The following is an 18411-nucleotide window of genomic DNA, read 5'->3' on the forward strand; positions in this document are numbered from 1 at the left end:
TATGAGCGTTATCAAGCAATGCTTATGCCATTTGTTTAATTTAATATAACTTGTTTTGTCACTTTGGCAAGAAGGAACAGTTGGGAGCAGTAAAAGATAAATTAGTAATGAAAACTATTACTTTTACATTTTCAGTTAAATAGAGAATGTACATTTTAACTTATATCAATTATGTCTTATTTGTAGTTCTGCTGATGTTTGGTCAGTTTGTACTAGACCTTCCTTGTGTCATGTTATGATGAGTGAACGCTATTGCAGTCCATTCCACCATGTTAAGTGGTGATTGCTTTAATTGTCTAATAAGAACATTAGTTATTAATGTTAATTAGTATTAACAAATACACTGTGGCCCTCCAGTGGTTCATAGTTCTGTATGATATTTAACTTGGTATTCAACAAATAGATGTTCAACAAATGTATGTTTTAGGTACATTTATTTTGTTATGAAAACAATTTGACCATAATTATATTTCATAGCCAGTATTGTATTGAGTATTTAAGTACACTAATGTATTACTAACTGGCTTTAGTCATTTTAGTCATCTGGCACAGTTTCATCTCATCATTTTATAGCATTAAAACCTCAACATTTTACTCTTACTCTAGTAAGTTTAGTAACTTTCGGCTGGACCACATTAAAATGCACCAGAACACACAAAAAAGATCAGAAAATCTGGCTGTAGACCCTTAGAGCCCACAAATACGCCCAAAAACATATCTGGGAGGTGTGTTATTTGTACAGGGAGTAGAGGTGATGTCAGCAGAATACCAAGTTGCATTGTGGGATTTAAGTTATCAATATTTGAGCTCGTGAGGTGCTGAGAATAAACCTAGATGGCAAACGGATGCCCTGGCGTTTTATTGCACTTTGTTTGCGTTGAAGAAAGTTCCCATATGTGAATTGTTCAGTGACAATGGCAATAAAACTGATTCTGATGACATGGTGAGCGGCCCCCAAAAATGTTTTCGCTTAGGGCCCCCTGAAGACTTGGGCCGGCCCTGCCTCCGCCGCCTCGCCGCCACGCCGGAACGCTCCCGCCGCCCGGCAGCCCACGCCACAGACACTCCGTGCTCAACGCCTCGCGCTCGCAGCTGCAGCAGATGTTTGCCAAACTCATGAACAAGAACAACAGCTAATGCAGGAACGGCGGACTGTGGAAGGGTCCCGGACTGTGGAAGGGTCCCGGACTGTGGAAGGGTCCCGGACTGTGGAAGGGTCCCGGACTGTGGAAGGGTCCCGGACTGTGGAAGGGTCCCGGACTGTGGAAGGGTCCCAGACTCTGGAAGGGTCCCGGGACGCAGCGGCAAACAAGCAAAGCCAAAACGCGCACAGCAAATATTCAACACGCAACTGCACCGACGTCACCCAGAGTCGTCAGCCGGCTCGTTACGACAGGAAGAGAGTTAGAGCCATAAATCTGGCTTTATGGAAATATTATATTATATCTTATCTTCATTGCCAGTTTAAGTAACAAATGCCTCATATGGTTGTTAGTGGACATTATCTTAATACTTTAGTAAGTGTTTTATGAAAGACCTAATACCGTAATTAATAACTTGCATACCAATTACCACTTGGTTAGCAATTAAAATTTGGTCCTTAAATTAAAGAGTTACCAAAGTATTTATATATCTGGCATATTTTTCGGTTTTAATTATTATCTATGTTGAAACAAAACAAATGTTGGGTTTTGAAACAATCTGGTTAAATTACATAGTTCCAATGAACAGAAAAAAATGTTGAATATTTTTTTGAATATAATATAATGTCATTTAATATTCTATTTTATTTTATGTTTCAACTGTCTGTGTTTAAATCCAGTCACCTCAAAGTAAAACCTGAGATTCTTGGTCCTCAGACATTGAGCTGAATCCACAGAGATGATGGAGTTTGTTGGGACAAACCTGTTCAGTCCGGTCGGGCCGAGACTCAAACCAATGATCTTCTGTAAAACTACAACACAGATTAAATATAACATAATTAATAAAACTGGACTGACTTCTCCTGTCGTAATGTTCTGGCTGATGCTTTAAAGACCTGAGAGAGAGTCCGGCTCTAGTGAGGATATATTTCATCGTTTACATGTCCGTGACTGTCGACCCTGTGACGTATTCAGAGTTTCGGGGTTCAAGCACCGTCCCTACTCTTTAGCATTTTATAATTCACAAAACAACACGCACAATAATTCTATTTATTTAAAGACGTTTCCTTTTATGTCGCGATAGACGGATATATCGGGCCAATATTTACACTTTTTGGCCTTAAATATTCAGCAGAGGAATGACGTAAAGCTTCATTTTGACACTTTATTGCTTTATTGTTATTGACCGGTTGTAAAAAAGGGTTGTGAATGTACAAAAAAAATTCTATTGATATAATTTTTCGTTATTATAATCTGTTTTATGTAGATCAGTGCACGGCAGAGGCAGTTATTGAGCTTTTAGTCATTTAAATCTCACATTATAAAAATCAGCATCGGTCATTGACGATCTGGACTTTTTTTTTTAAGGGACATCACTTTATTTCTGACCCCACGACGTTGCATTCATGCCACAAAACCCGCTAGCGTCTTGAAATTAGCTTTGCTGCGTTTTCTTTTACTCCATGCAGCTCCGTTGCCAGCAGGGGGCGCTTGTCTCCTTCTATTGTGGCCGAGTTGAAGAACAGAAATGTACATTAGACCCCGAGTTGTCCAAGGCCGCTCTGCGTCTGCGTCCCAGGACTGACCACGAGCCGAGCGTCCATCACCGCCGCTCAGTACCAAACGCCGAGGAGGAAAGTCCCAAAAAACGAGGAACTCTTTCATGCAATAAACTCCTGAAACGGCCGCCGCGCGAAGCTTGAAGTTGCACACGCCGTAAAGTCGACGGGAGGTGAAAACGCGAGAGCGAAAACGAACTGCGACGAAGGAGGAGCGGACTTCTGCCAGACTGTTACACAAATATATAGCCTTTTTTTTTTTTTTCGTCAGATGTGAAAACGTGTCTCGAGGAATGCAGGTCGTCCTCGAAAAACTGTTTGAAGTCTGTGTTCCAACGCGAAAATCACTCGAGCAATATGTGTTTTTTTTCTTTTTTTTTACGTCACTCGAATGCATCGCTTCTTTGACACGAGCTCGAAACACACACAAAGCGAATGTGAAAAGGGAAGTACGGTGGCCCGAAGGAGCACACACGGGGAAAAGCAAAAACAAAAAACCTGTTCTTTTGACTTTCAAACTGAACAAAACCATATTTAACATCTGATACGAACATTTTATTGCTAAATATATGACGTAGTGTAGAGACATGTATCTAAAGTGGTGGCCGTAGTTCAGATGGTAGAATTGTTGGAGAAGGCGTGGCACACTGTTGTTGTGTCCTTGGGCGGGGCGCTTCACTTTGCTGATGAATGGCTGAATGAGCAGGTGATCGTTGGAGGTCACAAAAGATGCAATTCTCCGTCAGTCTGCCCCAGGACAGCTGTGACTGTAACGAACGAGTGAATGAATTACACACTTTTTTATTACATTTAACATTTACATTTAAATATGGACAAAATATTATATACACAATGTTAAATGGGATAAATATTAATGAATGGTGCTAAGAAAATAACAAAAATCACCTGTTATTTATGAGTTCAGAGGTGAATTCTACAGCCATATTGGTTTCAGGCTTATATTTTGGAATCCATAGTGAAACAGTTCAACTTTTATGATTTGTCGACAGATATTTAGCTGTGTCCGTTTTTCTAGAGGTCAAAAAGGGAAACAAAAACTGAAACACTAGAATGGAATACAAAAGAGTTAACTGTGAATCCAAAATGCGTTCTCATATTATAGAGCCATTTGCCGGTTTTATGAATAGAATCTAAACTATGGCGTATACATATTGTAAATTGTAAAAAAAGAAAAGAATCGTCTTCCAAAATATTGAGTTGTTTTGGCAAAAGTCCACGCTTTTTTTTGAACTTTATCACTTTATTTGTAAGTCGCAGGTTGCAACGTCTGTAAAACACATCCGTAGTAGGATATTTGCACAAGAAAATGATAATGTAAAACAAACTCGTTATGACGCATTATAATGTATTATTTTTATTATTAGATTAGGGACAATATAAGGGAGTAAATGAGAAATATTGATATCATTTTTAATATATATTTTTTAATTGTAAATGTTTTTATTATTTTTATTTAATCTCCATTTTTGTCATTAATGTTATTTCTTTCATCATATAATTCATCTTCTTTTATTTTCTTTTATTCTATTTATGGATTGTTTGAAATTTTTTAGGTGTATTTTTCATTTGTTTGGAATATTTTTTTCAACACAAGCAGTTTTGATCTTTGTTTCTAAAAGTTAAAGTCACTGAAAGTCTTTAGCTCTTGAGTAGAAAAGGACCGTGAACCGGAGACTGAGAAGCGCTTAAACTTATTTCTTTATTTTTTGAATCAAGGGCTTTTGTCTTGAACGTGAATGAAACGTTTTGTCCGTGTCCAGAACATTGGGATCAGAAAGTAATGAGTAATCCAGGCCCAAAGAACTAGTGGACTTCAGTCAAATGTGCTGTTCTTCACATGTTTTTACTCTCAAATCGCTGTTAATATTCATTATATTCATCGTATTCATACACTACGTCTAAAAAGTGGAAGACAATGCAACACTAGATGCTAATTTCAATGAAAATTCACTTAAGACAAGTTACTACTGCGTGAAATATATTCCTTGTTGCTTCGGTTGTTCCTTGTTGTGGCCCGTGAACGTCAGGCTGTTAGCCCGTTAGCTTCTAGCCATTAGCTGCTAGCCGTTAGCCGCCAGCTGTTAGCCGTTAGCTCAGGCGGGTGTTTGGAGCTCCTCACTGTTACTTTTTCTCAAAGGGCTACATTCAAATATGCACCGCTCGTCCATCCAACCGTCCATCCGATGCTGCTTCTGACCGAGTTCAAACCACCGCGCGAATGTACCGCGAGCTGCTAACGTTTACTTTGCACGCTTTGTTTACACGCCACGCGCTGAGGTTCAGATTGGATGGTGGAGCGTTTTCAGTCAGCAGGCCGTGTCCATGATCCACAGGGGCTTTACAAGACTCTCCGGGTTCACCACAAACGGTCAAACCAGAGGATTCCCCGTCACCGCCTTTGTGTGTGTTACCAAAATAAAATGGTAAAACTGAAGTGCACGAATGAGAGATACGTTTCTATTGGTGGAAAGGGAGAAACCAGTGACTCTTGTTTCCATACAAAACCAAATAATACTCGGATTCTATTTGGTGTTAATGATTTTGGAGTAGATTGGGGGAATGGGGGACTTTCAGTGTTGCAACGCAAGTAGATACAGAAGAAAAGAACTGAAAACACTCTTAATAGAGAAAAAAAACTCTTATAAACAAAACTCCTATGGACAGAACCTCTCATATTCTTAATAGGGAATAGAGAGAAAATTTAAATTTAAATTGAAAAACAAAAAGATAAATAAAATAAAAAGACAAAAATAAGCTAACATAAGACAAAAATAATACTAATCATAGACATACACTTGGTCTAACAAACATATGCACCGAAACAAAAATATTAATTCTGGAAAATTGACTTTTGAATTGAATTTTAACTGAGGATTGATTTCAATGCCTTGTCACTATTGCAAATATCAAAACGTTGGTATTGATTGTCTGTCACAACCATGAATGGACTTAGACATGTCAAAAACTAAATCATGCTACAATTTCCTTCATTATTTGTAATCATTGAGATTAAGAACCTCCTAATTAAAAGAACAGATGAAGAGTGAACATCAGGAGAGTTTGTAGCTCTCTGTAGTGTCTCAGAGCTGAGGTTCTGGACACGGCCCGTTTGACCACGATTTAAACAAAAACGCCGCGTCCGACTGGAAACGTCTGTGATTCCTTTGTAAATATTTCAAGACATATTTTTATTGTATTTGTTTTAATTATTCGAGGCAGTGTAAAGTCAGAAGACGATTGAATTTTCCTGTTCTGGAAAGTTTGTATGAATCGCCCGCTGCCCTTGACAAGGGAATGACATTGTTCCCATAATGTTATCGCCTCATTACTGACAGATTACACAATATTCCAATATTCCAACAGATTACACAATATTCCAACAGAAATCCTGGTTGCATCCGCGTGGTTCCTTCCTCTAAATGGTTCCTCTAGCGGTGATTCTGCAGCCCATAGTTCCCCTCCCCGCGCACCACGTGATTGTTCTGACCAATCAGTGCAGTGGGCTCGAGTGGACCAAAACAAAAGGATTAAAAACTGTTGGATTTCGAATTGAGAAAAGGTTGATGTAAATAGACAACAATTTCCACAAAATCCAACCTTTCAGAAAGCTGTAGGTCCCTGTCAACCTTTGCGCTATGGATTTTAATTTTTATTTCTTTGCTGTAGTACCACCACCTGGCCTATAGTCCAACTCGCGACAGGGGGTCGGAGACATACTTTTGCAATCATCTTTCTCCACTTTATATGATAATTTTTTTGCCACTTTCAGCACATTTGCGGATTCCATTCACATTTGCTGAGCTACCCACACTGCATTGTACATTATTCTTCTGTATATGAACGCCCCGTGTAAATTCAAGGCAATAAGAGCAAGGTTGGGTGTCACTTTTCACTTGTAAAATACATGTAAGCATTTCTTTTCTACCACATGTATCACTGTACAGTAACTGCTTGTATAATTTCAGGCTTAAAAAAACGCATGTATTTGAAACATTTTTGTAAACCCGGCGATAAAGCGTGTACAGAGCTGTAGAAAGCCATGTCCGGAGTGGCAGTAAGCGCTGAATCGCATGTTTGTACAGGCCGTTTGTGAATATCTCCGGAGGGAAACACTTGAACACATCGACTGCGTGCTGTCAAGAAGAAACTGCAATGCATTTTTTGTGCCTTTTATATCAATGTATGTAATCTAGACAATCTTTACGAGCTCGTGTACAACCAAACTACGATGAAATAAACAGATTTGGGGCAAATACAATGTTTGTTCATCGGTTTGTTTTATGTTGGCAGCGTGGTTCTTCTGTTTCCTGCCTCTCAGTGTGGTTTAAACTCTTGATCCTTCCAAAACCCTCATGTCTCTCTCTGTGCCATGGTGAAGGAATGTGTTGTGTGGGTGTATGAATGTATGTCAAGCTTTTGTGCGAATCCAATGTTGTTCAAAGTTCTTCACATTTCGTCCTCAGTTGTCTAATACTTCTCTCCATCACCCAGGCGGCGGTGGCGGTGTCTCCCACAGAGAAGACACCCTCTCCCACGTCGCCAGACTATCGCACCAAAGGCCTGGACGACGAGAAGCAGCACTTCCACATCCTGCCTCAGCTCCAGGCTAAACGCGCCGACTTCCTCACCGTGGTGCTCACCGGGACGTTACCGGCGCGCCGCAGCTTTGCCGCTCCGGAAGACGTCCCAGAAGCTCCGGGTCCACGCGACGACGACGTGACGAAGAGCGAGTCCAACAGCGAGGCCAGCCAGAAGAGCACGGAGAGGAGCCAGGAGGCGGCCCACTCCACGCTCATGGCAGAGGACCAGAAGGGGCCCAAGGTTTGTAAGAGGCATCTTCTGCATTTAGACAGGTATTGTGCTGTTGCGACTGAACAGTTGCCTCCGAGTTTCAGTCAAAGATCTCTGTCCAGGTTAATAGGGGGATTCGTCAGCAGGGTCAGTATATCGTGTGTCAGGGAAATGAACCTTAACCCCAATGCTTGAATTTATCAGTTCACTTTATTTTGTGAAGCGCATTGTCATAAATTCTCGCACACCTTTGATTTGAACTAAGATAGACTCCGATGCCTTGCCGAGGTTGTGTTCTTCCCAAGATATGTTTTGGTCCAGTCTTGGGTGTCATTTGTTTCTTTGTCTCCTTCTTGTCCTCTTGCCATCAATTTATCCTTCCAGAACATAGGTACAGAGGTTTTGGGCCCTGGTAATATGGCCAAAGTACTGTAGTTTCCTTTTCCTTACGGTTGATATTAGCTCCTGCTCTGCCCCCATTTCCTTCAAGACTATCTCATTTGTTCTGTGGGCAGTCCATATGATCCTGTGATCCTCAGCACTGTCAGTCTATAGCATGAAGTTAGGAATGCTGCCAGTCTCTGGATGTAGTCAGCATGTTGTAGGCCGTATTGATCTCGCTGCCCTCAGTCAGGCTCTGATCTCATGAGCTCCATCTGCCGTTTGTTCAATAATCGCACACATGTATTTAAATGTTCCACTTCCTCGAGTACCACATCTTGTCATTTGAGGATAAGCTGCTCTGGATCTCTGGTAGCTACGTGATTTTTGTTTTCTCTGTGCGGATTTTGAGCTGGAATTTCCTTCCCTGCCCATACCTGCCTGTCAATACCTGATCCTGGCAGATCTCAGAAGCTAAGCACATCAGGGCCTGGTTAGTGCTTGGATTGATTAAATCAATCCAACCTTTTTTAGCAAGTTCTGGAGTCCTTCTGGTGATGTCGGCAGCTCATGTGAAAACTCAAGCATGTAGACAAACAAATAAGGAAAATCTGCAAGGCCCCGTTCTCGCTCAATCAGTGAATGGAACTGTGACTGTTGGAAAACATATTGAATAGTGCTGAATCTAAATGAGGATGTTTCATTTAGGTTTCAGGTGCAGAGAACGACCAGGATTTGGAGGATGCTTCCAAAACGCTAGTGTTGTTCTCTCCGGGCGACACGCGTAAGTCTCCATCGGGCGGAGACACAGGTCTGGAGCCGGAGCTGGCCACGGCCTGTGCTCTCACGCCCCGAAACGAGCGCATGTTGGTGGGTGAGGCGCTGCTGCTCGAACCCCCTGAAACCGGACGTCTCTCCCCGGCTCTGAGGTCCGATCTGCGGCCCTCCACGCCCATCGCCCCGGCCTCTCCGCCCTTCACCAAAGTGGAGCGAACGTTCATCCACATTGCGGAGACGTCGCACCTCAACGTCATGTCTTCCAACGGACACTCGGCCAAAGACACGGAGGTCATGGCCATTCTGAACCACACGGGAGACGAGGAACAGCCCAAGCTCGACACGAGTCCAGAGCCCATTCCTGCAGAGAATGGACCAGCGTTAGAAGTCCAGTCTGTGACCTTTGTGCTGGACCCAACACAGACACAGGTAAGGAACGAATACTATGCTATGATAAACTGTAGAAGTAAGATGGACAGAAAGGCACATGTATATTGAATTAAAGCGTCCGTCCACATGAAGAGATCTCAGTTATTATATTTTTTTGCGATCTGTTCCAAGCGTACTTACAGCCACTGCAAAATTTTGACAGTTTATGTTGCAAAGGCCACGAAATGACCACGAAAGGGCGCTGAAAGTCAGTATGAGAGTTGACCAGAACAGAGGAAATATACCATCTAGAAAAAATACATCGAAGCACCCAAGGCAGTTTTTAGAGTTTTTAGATCACAGTCTTTTGAAATGATGTTTATTTGTTTTGCTGCTTGTTCTAGTCACTTTTTGAAATGTTGCGCTTCCACTGTTGACCTGCGTTCACTACTGTCCACAACCTCTGAGGAGATGGACCAAATCATGGACAGAACAACGCAGTGGATTCTTCCATGTGGATTAGTTTACACCTTGAATATATAAAGCATAAACTTACCATTTTCTTTGATGACATTATAATCAAATCCATGATGCCCTCGTATCACATACAACAATTATTTAAAAAAAGCGTGGTTCAAAACCTTGGGACAGGATGACATCCGTCTCTAAAACGTTAGTTTGATATGGACTACATTTTTGATTATGATCTAAAAGAGACATTATGCTATTACTATATAATTGACAATTTAATTAATGCAAGAATATTTAATGGCGGTACGTATAAAATTTGTACTAATTGTTTTGGGGTATTTAAGTCATAGTTCTGCTTCCTGTCATTATTAGTGCGTTTAGCTTCTGCAGAACATCAACAGTCAGTAGATTTGGAATAATATCCCAATTTTCAACGTTTCATATTGCCCCAAACGCAAATGACAGTATTCTTTTACAGGAGTCTACAAAGTTAGAAGAGGCAGTGAGTCGCCCTTCAGAGGAGCCGAGCGCGGTGAAACAGGCGGCGGAGGACAGACCTAAACCTCGGAGCAGGATCCCGGTGCTGGTCTCGGAGGAGGACTCCGGCTCGGAGCGTTCCTCTTCGGTGTCGGCCCGGGCGCGTCTCCAGCGGAGGGCCAGGCAGATGGGGCTGGCCAGGATGGTGGTGGAGAAGCAGCAGGGCCGATGGATGGGCCGCAGGAGGGGGCTCTCGGGGACCTCGTCTTCACTTTCCTCTGGGGACGAAGAAAAGCGCAACAACGCTTCAGAGGACGACCACAGCAGAGGTAGGAGAGGCATCTTTATGGAATACAAGCTTTGGCAAAAAGAGAGTCCCTTTTACAGCCAAAGTGGACGCAGAATTAGCCCGGGTAATTTTGGCACTCCCTGGGCATTTGTTTTTACACCAGAAACTCTTCCAACAGAGGTCAAATGCAGAGGACAAATCTGTCTACGGGGACAATAAAGTTCACCTTAGATGGAACGCTCTGTGCCCTTGTGTAGAGAGCTGAAGGTCACTATGTCCTGTGCTCACTAAACATTTACAGCTCGTCCGTCACTCGAATTCAAACTGATTGGGGGAAGCCAGCCTGTTATGCTGCTCCCACAGCTTGGAACTCCAGTCTGAAGTGAAGTTGTGTGAGCTGGTGTCACGGAGGGGTTTTCACTCCATTTGAAAAACATAGAAAGCAAATCTAATGAAAATAGACAGCGCTTGTAAATGTAGTTCTCCTTTTCAATCTTTTATACTGTTTAGTGTAGATGTGTAATGTCTTTTCTACTTCTCAACGGGTTCTTTCCCTGTTCAATAAAGGTTAATAAATAAAGCAGTTAACAATATTCTAATGTTGTTCCACCATCCATAACAACTCTAGTCCAAATGATATCTTTATTTTATTTGTGACATCTCAATATTTATGAGGGACCTTACAACACGTTAAGATGCTTTATTTATTTGTCAATGAACTTTTAGAAGATTTTGGTCCCTCTTCAAAAACATATCAAACCCATACTTGGAGTTGTGTTTACAGGCTGCAGTTGAACTCATTGTTTTGGCCTTTCTTATTCTACACAAACTCATGAAAACACATTAAATCAAGTGGAGTTCTTCTGCATTTCTTGCATCATCTGGTTTTGGCATGAATGAGCGCAGTGTTTAGAGTCAGTGTCTGAATGACCGCTCGGCCCATACCGTGGTCGTGTCCTTGGGCCAGACACGTCACGCACCTTACCTAAGTGTGACTGTGATGTGAGCTCATGTCTGTCTATGGCCCAGACTTCACCTCAGACGAGTCCAAGAGGAGCTCCAGGCTGAGGACCACCGAGGAGTCCAGGGAAGGTCGGAGCAGGATCCCACGGCCGCTCACCCCAGTCAGGAGGCCCGCGTCTGGACTGACCACTGCGGCCAACCCTCCTCAGACGCCAACGGGGGCGAATGCAACCAAAGCTACGAGCGGGTACGTGTGGATGTCGGCGTGGTCTCAGTCGTCCAGGTCGTTCCAAAAGCGAAAGACAATGGAATTCTGTCAACGGGACAAATCCTCAGGTCTAAACTCTGCAGGATGATGACCCGTGAAGGATTCTGCTCAATATGAGTCAGGTGACAGTTCACTTGAGTAGTTCAATAGACTTAACTAAGAACAAACAATCCTGACGGTAACAGCGAGTGTGTTAGTTCCGGTGTAGTTATGGGCGTTATCATAGTTACCAAGTCTGCTTCTTCATAGCAACTATGGATTGCAAATTTTGAGAGTTGCGGGCTGCAGTTTTTGGGCGTCATTGTGTTAAAAAAAATTGACAATTTTTTGTCTTTTTCAATTCAAATTTTCAATTAGTTCATATGTTCAAAAGAATATTTAGGCCCGAGCCCCAGCAGGGCGGAGGGCCTATTGCTCCCGCAACGCTGCCGAAGTACAGTGAACTAGCCCATGCCGAAGGCATGGATCATGCATACTTACTCCTGCTATGACAGAAATAGTCAACAATTAGTGAATGGGCGTAGCCCATTCACTAATTGTTGACAACAGCAGCGCGAAGCGCTGCATTCCTCCAAAAACCCTCTTGGCATCGTCCCGTATGCGAGAATCCATGCCGCAGGCATGGGCCATGCTTGTATCTGCTCAAATCAATGGAAGTCTATGGGGAGTGGGCGGGGCATCCCGACGGAATAGGGAGTGACGAGCGCGTAAGCGCTCGTAATGATGATTCCACCCCATGGCGGCATCGGGAAGGCTTAGAGCTTTCAAACGATGTATCATTTGTTGTTATAGTAAAAACGGCTATATTGTTTTTGCTAAAAATATTATTATTATTTTTCTTGTTCTTCTTCAGCGCTTTGATCTCTAATTTGACCCCCTGAACATGCTCAAAAACTCACCAAACTTTGCCCAAAATTCAGAATCGGCGAAAAATTTTATTTTTTCTGGGCCATTTTTTTTTTCGTTAAAAAATGGCGCGACAGCGCCACCGACAAAAGTCAAAATACATTGCGCCTATGGGAGACGCCCCGAGGTCAACTTTGGCGTAAAGCTACGAAATTCGGGACACGCATTCCTCTCGTGAGGATAAACAAAAAAAATCATTGTGGCCACGCCCCCAAACTTACCCTATGGCCGCCATCTTCCTTTGAAAATGAAAACAAGCTGAGTTAGCCATTTTGTTTACGTCAAACTTTGACGAACTCCTCCTAGGGCGTTTTGCCCACCGACTTCAAAATCGGCGTACGTCCTCTGGACAAGTGGGGCATCTAAAGTTATTCAATTTTTTGAGATACCTTTTACGGTCTGTGTGCGGCGCAGCCGCAAAGTTGGACAACTTATTTTGGAATATTGCAGGTCTAAAAATTGCTCCCATTTGATCAAAACCAGTCCGATTAGGACCAAATTTGAATCAGTTGTTAAACTTTCTAGTTTGGACCAGTTTAGGCTGACAAAATTGAAATGGCAGTGATAGCGCCCCCTACAGAGTGACCTTTAAATTAAAATTGAAGGTCAAAAATTAGTTTTACCAAAATTGTCTAAACTTTACCCAAAATTCTATTTTGCCGTCCCGATCACAAAAGCCAATCACAAAAATGCCTACATTTTTACGCCGTAGTCGTAGCGATGACAGAAACCTCCCATGTTATCCCTATGGGAAAACCACAAAATCTCTCAAATTACCACATTTTTATGTTTTACACTTTAACGAAGTCCTCCTAGTGCGTTTTGCCCACCAACCTCAAAATCGGTGTACGTCCTCTAGACAAGTGGTGTATCTAAAGTTATCCAAATTTTAAGGATAACTTTTACGGTCTTTGTGCGACAGAGCCGCAAACGTTTCCCAGAATTCTGACTATTTGGCCTTCAGAGTGGCCTATAAACAATAGAGTTTTTCCAAATGACATGATATTTTGAACAAAATTCTAATTTGCCATCCTGATCATAAAAGTATGAGAGCCAAAGTCATATTTTGTACGGCGTAACTGTAGCGTTGACAGAAACATCCCATGTTATCCTTATGGGAAAATCGTAGAATCGCTCAAATCACCACATTTTTACGCTTCACACTTTAACAAACTCCTCCTAGGGCGATTGCCCGATCAAGCTCATATTTGGGGAAAATCATCTACACAAACGGGGCATCAAAAGTTATCCATATTTTGATTTTAAGTGGTACGGTCTCTGTGCCGTGGAGCTGCAAATATACTGTCACAAATGGGAAAAACGCCAAATCCTTGAAATGTTCACATTTACGCTTCACACTTTAACAAACTCCTCCGTGGGCAATAGCTCGATCAAGCTTTACTTTGGGAAAAATCATCTACACAAGCGGGGCATCAAAAATTATCCATATTTTTATTCCAAGTGCTACGGTCTCTGTGCGGCGGAGCAGCAAATTTGACTGACACTTGTGTTCATTTGCACTGGATTGGCCATGTCCAATGTGTCGCCGTCTGTCAAGTTCTTTTTTTATTCAACACACAATAAGGGCGCCATCTTTATCAAGTCAAAAGCGCAGAGTCGGAAGGCCGGCGGCCCGCGAGGGCCGTTGGATGCCGCTTGCGGCTTTAATTTTTATTATTTTTCTTGTTCTTCTGCTTTTTGAGCTCTAATTTGACCCCCTGAACAAGCTCAAAAACTCACCAAACTTTACCCAAAATTCAAAATCGGCGAAAAATTTTGTTTTTTCTGGGCCATTTTTTTTTTCGTTAAAAAATGGCGCGACAGCGCCACCGACAAAAGTCAAAATACATTGCGCCTATGGGAGACGCCCCGAGGTCAACTTTGGCGTAAAGCTACGAAATTCGGGACACGCATTCCTCTCGTGAGGACGAACAAAAAAAATCATTGTGGCCACGCCCCCAGACTTACCCTATGGCCGCCATCTTCCTTTGAAAATGAAAATACGCTGTGTTAGTCATTTTGTTCACGTCAAACTTTGACGAACTCCTCCTAGGGCGTTTTGCCCACCAACTTCAAAATCGGCGTACGTCCTCTGGACAAGTGGGGCATCTAAAGTTATTCAATTTTTTGAGATACCTTTAACGGTCTGTGTGCGGCGCAGCCGCAAAGTTGTACAACTTATTTTGGAATATTGCAGATCTAAAAATTGCTCCCATTTGATCAAAACCAGTCCGATTAGTACCAAATTTGAATCAGTTGTTAAACTTTCTAGTTTGGACCAGTTTAGGCTGACAAAATTGAAATGGCCGCGATAGCGCCCCCTACAGAGTGACCTTTAAATTAACATTGAAGGTCAAAAATTAGTTTTACTAAAATTGTCTAAACTTTACCCAAAATTCTATTTTGCCGTCCCGATCACAAAAGCCAATCACAAAAATGCCTAAATTTTTACGGCGTAGTCGTAGCGATGACAGAAACCTCCCATGTTATCCCTATGGGAAAACCGCTAAATCTCTCAAATTACCACATTTTTATGTTTTACACTTCAACGAACTCCTCCTAGTGCGTTTTGCCCACCAACCTCAAAATCGGTGTACATCCTCTAGACAAGTGGTGCATCTAAAGTTATCCAAATTTTAAGGATAACTTTTACGGTCTCTGTGCGACGGAGCCGCAAACGTTTCCCAGAATTCTGACTATTTGGCCTTCAGAGTGGCCTATAAACAATAGAGTTTTTCCAAATGACATGACATTTTGCACTAAATTCTAATTTGCCATCCTGATCATACAAGTATGAGAGCCAAAGTCATATTTTGTACGGCGTAACCGTAGCGTTGACAGAAACATCCCATGTTATCCTTATGGGAAAATCATAGAATCGCTCAAATCACCACATTTTTACACTTCACACTTTAACAAACTCCTCCTAGGGCGATTGTCCGATCAAGCTCATATTTGGGGAAAATCATCTACACAAGCGGGCCATCAAAAGGTATCCATATTTTGATTCTAAGTGCTACGGTCTCTGTGTGGCGGACCCGCAAATATATGTCAGAAATGGGAAAACAGCGAAATCTCTAAAATGACCACATTTTCACGCTTCACACTTTCACCAACTCCTCCTAGGCCGATTGCCCGATCAAGCTCATATTTGGGGAAAATCATCTACACAAATGGGGCATCAAAAGTTATCCATATTTTGATTTTAAGTGCTACGGTCTCTGTGCCGTGGAGCTGCAAATATACTGTCACAAATGGGAAAAACGCCAAATCCTTGAAATGTTCACATTTATGCTTCACACTTTAATGAACTCCTCTGTGGGCAATAGCTCGATCAAGCTCATATTTGGGAAAAATAATCTACACAAGCGGAGCATCAAAAGTTATCCATATTTTTATTCCAAGTGTCACGGTCTCTGTGCGCTGGAGCTGCACATTTGACCGACATTTGTGTTCATTTGCACTAGTTGTCCACATGTCCAATGTGTCGCTGTCTTAGTTCTTAGACAATTGCGTTAGCGCCATCTCTGTAAAATGCAGAGAGCAGAGTCGGAAGGCCGGCGGCCCGCGAGGGCCGTTGGATGCCGCTTGCGGCTTTAATTTTTTTTGTTCTCACTTTTACATGTCTTCAATTGCTTATTTTTTCTTTTCTATTTCTTGGTCTATTCCTCATTTTTTCTTGGTTTAAAATGATTCATCATTTGTGTGTTTAATCTGTTTTTATTTGACATATGACAGTTAAACTCTTGATTTGACTAGTTGTATTGTCTTAAACAAGGACCAGTAGAGACATGTTTTGTACCTGTTTGGCCCTGTAGTTGAGAGCTGTACAGTGCAGCTCCGTTTTTGCTTCTGAAATGTTCCGGATGAATAAAGTGGACTGTATTTGAACCTGTTGATATTCCCAGGTCGCAGAGAGCGCTCATGACCACGCTCAGCTCGCAGCGTAAAGCCGTTAAAGGTGCTCCCGCTCGCTCCTCGTCCGCCTCCGTCCCTCGCTGCAGCGCCGCTTTGTCCGGCAGCGCCCGGACGCCTCTGCGCCTCCTCAGCTCCGCCCACAGCCGCTTCGACAGCCCAAGGTGGAGTAGGAATTACGCGTAGTTGATAATGACGCCATAATGACCGTTATTGTGTTTCATTTTTACAATTTAAGTATTATATTTTATATTTTTGGTTTTGTTTTCATATTCATGTGATTGTCTCGGTACTGAATATCCATTGGTTATTTGTTTTTTAAATGGTTAGCTCACTATTGACATCAGTACTTCCTGTCTAATTCATGTCTCTGGGTTTTCTCTAAGTCTAAAATGAATGAATTGTGATCAGGCAGTGGACAGTGAGTGGTGCTGGAAGTCTCTGACAACATGTTAAAGACTAAACAGGAGAATACTTCACCAAAGGACCAAAGTGTGTTTATAAAGGGACGTGTTTATGTCTCAATGCTAACGCTAATGCTACTCTTGAGGCATAAAGCATTTGAAAATAAACAGCCAATTGCTACTCTGCACATAGAGACATTTTGTTTTTCTATTTGTCTGTATTTTTTGTTATAGCTTAGTCTATTTGGCCAATTATGTTTAATATTTTTTTGATTGATGATGAAGAGAAAGAATTTGACTAGCTTGTTTTCATAATGCTATTAGATAAAGAACTTTGTAAATGACTAAAGTTGGATGTGAAAAATACAGTCAGAAAAAAGGTGTTTATTTAATAATGTCATTAATTTATTAATTTGATTGATAGTGCAAATTCATGTATTAATTTATCAATGTATTAATTTTATTGATAGTGCAACATTTCTGTAACTATGCCAGAATTAGCCAGCAGGTTATTTTTCCACCTGTAGTTCCAGTCCCAGCTTTAAAGTAAGTAATATACCACATTGGTCAGAAGAACTAAAGAACTTTAGACATTTGGGTTGGAGATCAAAGGCATTCTTCAGGTTCAACCTTTTTTTGAAACTAGGGTTGTCACAAAGAATGATACCCAGATATTTATTGATGCCAAAACTAGTAACTAAACTACTCAATTTTACTTTTCCTGAATAGTTTTTGTAAGTTCTACTACTATTATTTCATGACTTTGTCTTTGTTTTTTGCTTTTAATTATTGTGGTATTAACATTTGTATTGAGTCTGGAACCTTTTCCTTAGTATTGAAATTTCAATATTGTGACAACATAAAATGAAACTGACACTTTTAGGATTTAGTCAGTAAAATTAAGTACAAAAAAATAAAAAAATAATTCAAGTATTTTTTTCATCATTTTGTCATTTTTCCTCTGACCCGTCTGTCCACAGCCCTTCGCCTCACCGACCCTCCAGGCAGCCCACGATGCCCATAATCCTACCCAGAAAGCAGGCACTCAACCTGTGCATGAGACGCAGCGTTTCCCAGGACGCCTCCGCATCCCACCCACGGCCCAAAGCAGCGCCCGTCGTCCCCAAAGCCAAACCGCAGCCCAGGGAGAGGTCCACGCCTGCCAGATAATACCCACACCTGTCAGGGTTCGCACGCAGCCCGGAAAACCCGGACGATAAACCGGGAAAAGCTGCGGAAGAGCTGATGTTTAACCAAAGTTATTTATGTGTTTTATAATTGGGATGTAACGGTGCAAAAATAGCTCAACAATGTCTTTAATCACCACTAAATACTTTTTTATTATTGAAGTGTTTGTACGTGCTGGGGCTTGTCATGTCACTCACATTTGCCTCTACAGCAAAACTACCATATTATAATGTCATCATCCAATACAATACATTCTTCAAAATTATTAGCTTTTTAATGAATTGTTCGTTTTGTTTTCATTGTTTTACAGCTTTTCTGTGTTTTTAAAGTCTATACCAGGAATTTCATGGTCATAAGCATTTAAATGGCTCGTAAACAACTTTCAACTTAGCAGCGGTTGTTTTTGGCCCCATTTGAACTGACTTCCTTTCCCTTTGCACTGTTTTCTATATCTTCTGATAAGGTAAGTAATGAGTCCAAAATTTTCAAA

The 18411-nt window shown here is 41.7% G+C and overlaps 1 protein-coding gene across 1 annotated transcript; it reads left to right on the top strand.

The window, feature by feature from the left end:
* The first annotated feature begins 1136 nt into the window (after nucleotides 1-1136).
* On the top strand, nucleotides 1137-18037 carry LOC140372559 (uncharacterized). The gene is made up of 7 exons (XM_072459692.1): nucleotides 1137-1403; nucleotides 7214-7543; nucleotides 8603-9100; nucleotides 9990-10317; nucleotides 11307-11487; nucleotides 16323-16493; nucleotides 17714-18037. The coding sequence occupies exons 1-7, from the start codon at nucleotides 1137-1139 to the stop codon at nucleotides 17901-17903; spliced, it is 1965 nt and encodes a 654-aa protein (XP_072315793.1). The 3' UTR covers nucleotides 17904-18037.
* The last annotated feature ends 374 nt before the right edge of the window (nucleotides 18038-18411 follow it).

Source organism: Eucyclogobius newberryi, unplaced genomic scaffold (assembly GCF_026437365.1).
Source record: "Eucyclogobius newberryi isolate DKJ021-1_F unplaced genomic scaffold, fEucNew1.0.hap1 SCAF_251, whole genome shotgun sequence".
Taxonomy (NCBI): Eukaryota; Metazoa; Chordata; class Actinopteri; order Gobiiformes; family Gobiidae; genus Eucyclogobius; species Eucyclogobius newberryi.

Coding starts and splice junctions, on each gene's coding strand:
- LOC140372559 (XM_072459692.1), top strand. CDS start 1,137: ATGCAGGAACGGCGGACTGTGGAAGGGTCCCGGACTGTGGAAGGGTCC. Junction 1,404..7,213: donor CTCGTTACGACAGGAAGAGA/GTTAGAGCCATA, acceptor TCCATCACCCAG/GCGGCGGTGGCGGTGTCTCC. Junction 11,488..16,322: donor GCAACCAAAGCTACGAGCGG/GTACGTGTGGAT, acceptor TGATATTCCCAG/GTCGCAGAGAGCGCTCATGA.